General features: G+C 35.5%; 1 protein-coding gene across 1 annotated transcript; it reads left to right on the top strand.

Moving 5' to 3' along the window:
* Positions 1-1,888: 1,888 nt before the first annotated feature.
* LOC102585705 (leucine-rich repeat extensin-like protein 4) lies at positions 1,889-4,791 on the top strand. The gene has a single exon (XM_006366812.2). The coding sequence runs from the start codon at positions 2,171-2,173 to the stop codon at positions 4,319-4,321; it is 2,151 nt and encodes a 716-aa protein (XP_006366874.1). The 5' UTR covers positions 1,889-2,170; the 3' UTR covers positions 4,322-4,791.
* Positions 4,792-5,380: the final 589 nt, after the last annotated feature.

The following is a 5,380-nucleotide window of genomic DNA, read 5'->3' as shown; positions in this document are numbered from 1 at the left end:
AAAGTAACGTAAATTAAAGTAAAATAACAACTAAAAATATTGAAGAATCATATAAGAAATTTAGTTGACTTTCGTAAAAGTACCTACGTCACATAAAATGGAACAGAAAGAGTAATATATATTATTTGAAAATGATATAAGAAGTGCTATAAATCACAATAAATTAACAACTTCAAAATATATTTAACAAAATCACATACAAAAAATTATATAACTCTCCAAATTTCATCGGTGTCACATAAATTGAAACAAAGAACTACTCCCAATTTATGTTATTTACTTTCCTTTTTAGTCAGTCCCAAAAGAATGTCACATTTCTATATTAAGTAACAATTTGATTATAAAATATTTATTTTACCCTTGATGAAATAATTTACAGTCATACAAATTTATATCATTCATTTTGGACCACAAATTTTAAAAGTCTTCATTTCTTTTTTAAACTCCGTGGCGAATCAAACTACCTCACATAAAATGAGACGAAGGAAGTAATATACATTGGGCCCGCGCTGGCGCGGGAACCTAATAACTAGTATATAATATAAAAGAGAAACTAATTGCCGGCCTCATCTCACGGACTAGCCTTTAAACCAACACCTAACGTAGGGACCAAAAAATATAAAAATACCATAACAATCAACTATTTATTATCATTTTATTTTACTTCACTATTTTTATATCTTTTTATTTAGGGAGAAGTTTAAATATTCTATCAAACTTTGAGAAAATGACATGTTTATGTTATTCGTTAAAAGTTTGGCATGACTATGCTATTTCCGTTTGAGAAAAGGTTCATCTATATCATATGTTAAAAGTTTGGTTCACCTATATCATTTCCATTTGAGAAAAGACTCATTCATGTACATTATTTGTTAACCGATAATACTTCTGATTTTGTGAAATCATTTTTACACGTCTTTTCCCTTTTATCTATGATCATATATTTAGTTTTAATTCTTCTTCACCTTATCTCTATCTCTCTTAAAATCTATTATGCTAAAATTAATTAATTTTCAAAAAAGAAAGTGACTCTTAACTTGGTTTCAACGGATAATTATGTCCTCAAACTTTGAGTGTGCACAAGTACGCACTTAAAGTTATATAAAATTGAACAATTAGACATATGTGTCATACATGACATAATACACACATGATGCCATGTAGGACACAAAAAATTGTCATGTAGGATGAATGCGTCTATTTGTTCAATTTTATACAAGTTTAAGTGTTTACGTGCACATATCTAAAGTTAAAGTAATTGTCACCTAAACCAAGTTAAATATCATATTTATGTATTATGCCAAATAAAATTGATGGATAGCAATTAACTACTATCACTAATAGGTTTTCTTTTTTCTTCTTCTTTTGATGGTGAAACATAGATCCCTATTTTTGTCATGGGAGAAGCTAACAAGAGGAAAATGTCTATATGTGTTGCTAGAAGTCATAACCATTAGATTATAAATTTACAATTCTCATTTCATCTCTTAAATCCTTAATTCTTTTTCTTTTAAAAAATAAAATACTTGACTCTTAATTATTGACTTAATTATTTGATTATAAATTATTCCAAAACCCTAATGCTTATATTAGTAGAATAAAGATCAACATTGTAAAGTCACACACTTTTAATTATTAAAATGAAAAAACATTTTTATTTTTATTTTTAAAAAGAGGGAGAATATATAGTAAGCTACTAATAGCTACTCCACATACAACTAATAGAGAAAGTGAGAGGATCTAGTGGGTTTTGAGCTGTGATTTAGCTGTCCTTTTTTATTTTGGAAATTTCTTGCTTCTTACAAAAAATAAATAAATAAATTTGTTTTTTTAAAAAATAATTTAAAAAGAATTCCTTTATTCTTTATTCACACAACCCCAAAATCCCTAATCTAAAAATAAATTCAACCTCTCTCTCTTCAAATCTCAAAAACACCATTTTCATTATCTCTTCTTCTCCACAAAACTTCATCTCTCTCATCTCACATTTTGCTTAAAGATTCCATTTTAAAACCAAAAATAAAAAAATTCCCCAAACCCCATTTCTCAAATCCATTTTTCTTCATAGATCTTCACTTTTTTCATCTCACATTTGGTTAAAGATTCAATCTTTGAACAGAAAAACGCATAAAAAAACAAGCAGTCTTGATTATCAGATGACTCATGTGAGATGAAGGAGAAAACTCAAACACCCATTTGCTCTCTGTTTTTTCTTGTGCTCTGTTTTTTGTGTTCAGTTTTTACTGAACACACAAATGCTGAGTTTACTGTCTCTGAAAATGGCCCTTTAACTGATTCTGAAGCTCAGTTCATCAAACACAGGCAGCTTTTGTATTACAGAGATGAGTTTGGTGATAGAGGTGAAAATGTGAAAATTGATCCATCTATGGTGTTTGAGAATGATAGAATCAAGAATGCTTATATTGCTTTACAAGCATGGAAACAAGCTATCATTTCAGATCCCTTTAATATCACTCTCAATTGGGTTGGTCCTAATGTATGCAGCTACACCGGAATCTTCTGTGCTCCGGCTTTGGATAACCCCAAAATCCGTACAGTTGCCGGCATTGACCTTAACCATGGTGACATTGCAGGGTACCTCCCGGAAGAGCTTGGGCTTCTTACAGATCTTGGGATTTTCCATATCAATTCAAACCGTTTCTGTGGTACAATACCAAGAAAATTCAGCAAGTTGAAGATACTGTTCGAGCTGGATCTGAGTAATAACAGGTTTGCTGGGAAGTTTCCTTATGTTGTTTTGAGTTTACCCAAGTTGATATTTTTGGATATTAGGTTCAATGAATTTGAAGGTAATGTACCTTCACAGCTTTTTGATAAGCCATTAGACGCCATTTTTATTAATCATAATCGATTTGCGTTTGAGTTGCCGGAGAATTTTGGGAATTCGCCGGTTTCTGTGATAGTTCTGGCGAGTAACAGTTTCCATGGGTGTCTTCCGGCGAGTATTGGGAATATGAGTAATCTTAATGAAGCGATTTTAATGAATAATGGGTTGCGTTCTTGTTTGCCGGCGGAGATTGGGGTGTTGAAAAATTTGACTGTATTTGATGTGAGCTTTAATCAGTTGATGGGTCCGTTGCCGGAGAATTTTGGTGATTTGGTGAATTTGGAGCAATTGAATGTGGCACATAATATGCTTTCTGGGACAATTCCGAAAAGTATTTGTCAGCTTCCTAAGCTTGAGAATTTTACGTATTCTTATAATTTCTTCACTGGTGAACCGCCGGTGTGTTTGGGGTTGCCGGAGTTTCATGATGAACGGAATTGTTTGCCCAACAGACCGGTGCAACGCTCTCCGGGACAGTGTAAGGCCTTTTTGTCTAAAAAAATTCATTGTAGTGCTTTCAGGTGTCATAAATTTGTTCCTGTTTTGCCACCTCCTCCGCCACTTTCACCGCCCTTGCCTGCCCCTCCGCCACCTGTTTATTCGCCTCCGCCACCAGTTTATACTCCTCCTTCTCCTTCCCCACCACCTCCTCCACCTCCAGTTTATTCACCACCGCCACCACCACCCTCTCCACCTCCTCCATCACCTCCCCCGCCTCCACCACCAGTCTATTCACCTCCACCCCCACCTCCATCTCCTCCTCCACCATCACCTCCACCACCACCCCCGCCATCTCCACCTCCACCACCAGTTTATTCATCACCACCACCGCCACCATCTCCCCCTCCACCATCACCTCCACCTCCTCCCCCACCCGTTTATTCGCCACCACCATCTCCACCTCCTCCATCACCATTGCCTTATTGTATACGCTCACCTCCACCACCAAATTCCCCACCTCCTAATTCTCCACCTCCACCGCTTGCTCACTCGCCTCCACCCCCTTCACCTTACTATTACAATTCACCACCACCTCCGCCCCCAAATTCGCCTCCTCCTCCACCAGTATACATATACTCATCACCTCCGCCACCAAATTCACCTCCTCCTCCACCGCCAACATACGTATATTCTTCACCTCCTCCACCTCCTTCCCCATTGCCTTGTATAGAACCCCCTCCACCACCTCCTCCTTGCATTGAACCACCCCCACCCCCCTCCCCTTCACCATCTCCTCCTCCACCACCGGTTTATCATTACAATTCTCCGCCCCCACCATCTCCATCACCTCCACCACCAGTTTATTATCATTACAATTCTCCGCCCCCACCATCTCCATCACCTCCACCACCAGTTTATTATTACAATTCTCCACCACCACCATCACCACCGCCTACTCCAGTATACGAAGGGCCATTACCACCAGTAATAGGAGTTCAATATGCTTCACCACCTCCACCACCCTTTTATTAATTCTTTCAGAAATTTCACTAACTCTTATCCTCAGAGCACAAAATAGTTCCTACAATTATTATTTCCTCAACTCTTCAAGCCATCAACAAAATCGAGCTAATATGTGATCACGAACCTTAAATGGTACGACAGAAAGAAAGATAGAGGAGGTAAAGAGGAGAAAGATTCAATCTCCAATGATTTTATTTTTGAATTGTTATCAAATAGATTGAAGTTGTGGAGAGAATAAATTGGCAAAGTAAAGATTGAAACTTTGCTGGAAAATGTATGTATAGAGAGATCATAATCTTGAATTAGAAACCAGTTTACAGTGCTTGCTGCAACTGGTTTTATTTAATGATCATACTTTGATTTCTTTGTAATTTTTTCTTTTTTTTTTTGGATCTTCCAAACTATAGTATAAGATGAGCTTTTTATTTTCTTTTAAAACTTGTATTGATTCCTCATAATTCAGATGATTTCTTTCTATAGCTAATAGGTGTTCTTCTTTATGTATCTTCTTGATCTTACAATCCTCCCACTTGATGTTTTATTTTTTCTTGATGAACAATATTGGTTATTTGAAATTTATTGATTCGATTAACTCGAGTTTGAGTGGGATAGAGCTTTGTGTATCGAAATGTTATCAATTTTTTCAGTCGTTTGTTAAAGATGAAGAGATTTCAACTATTTTATATGTTTGGACTCAGAAGCAAGAACACCATAAGTAGCAATTCATGATTCGATTTGAGTTGATTTTGTTTTTCATTAACCATCTAAATCGATGTTTTGAATATTAAAATCATATCAGACAAATTGAAGCGATTATTCTAAAAATGTGTGATATTTAATGTCAAAAGGATTATATTCTAGCATAACATGATCAATTCAATTATTCTTAAGAAAAGAAAACACTATACATATAATTAAGCTACTCCGTCTTTATTTGTTTTTGTTGATTCTTATTGACTTGACACTACATTTTATCGTAAATTAGGTTCATTTTTACAAAACTAATTTCAACAATGTACCTTTTTTTGTGTGTGTGTGTGTGTGTGTGTTGGGGTTTGGGGTGGGGGG

Source organism: Solanum tuberosum, unplaced genomic scaffold, assembly GCF_000226075.1.
Source record: "Solanum tuberosum cultivar DM 1-3 516 R44 unplaced genomic scaffold, SolTub_3.0 scf00675, whole genome shotgun sequence".
In the NCBI taxonomy this organism is placed as follows: domain Eukaryota; kingdom Viridiplantae; phylum Streptophyta; class Magnoliopsida; order Solanales; family Solanaceae; genus Solanum; species Solanum tuberosum.
The sequence above is the reverse complement of the archived record's forward strand: the minus strand, read 5'-3'. Positions and strand labels throughout refer to the sequence as shown.

Coding starts and splice junctions, on each gene's coding strand:
- LOC102585705 (XM_006366812.2), top strand. CDS start 2,171: ATGAAGGAGAAAACTCAAACACCCATTTGCTCTCTGTTTTTTCTTGTG.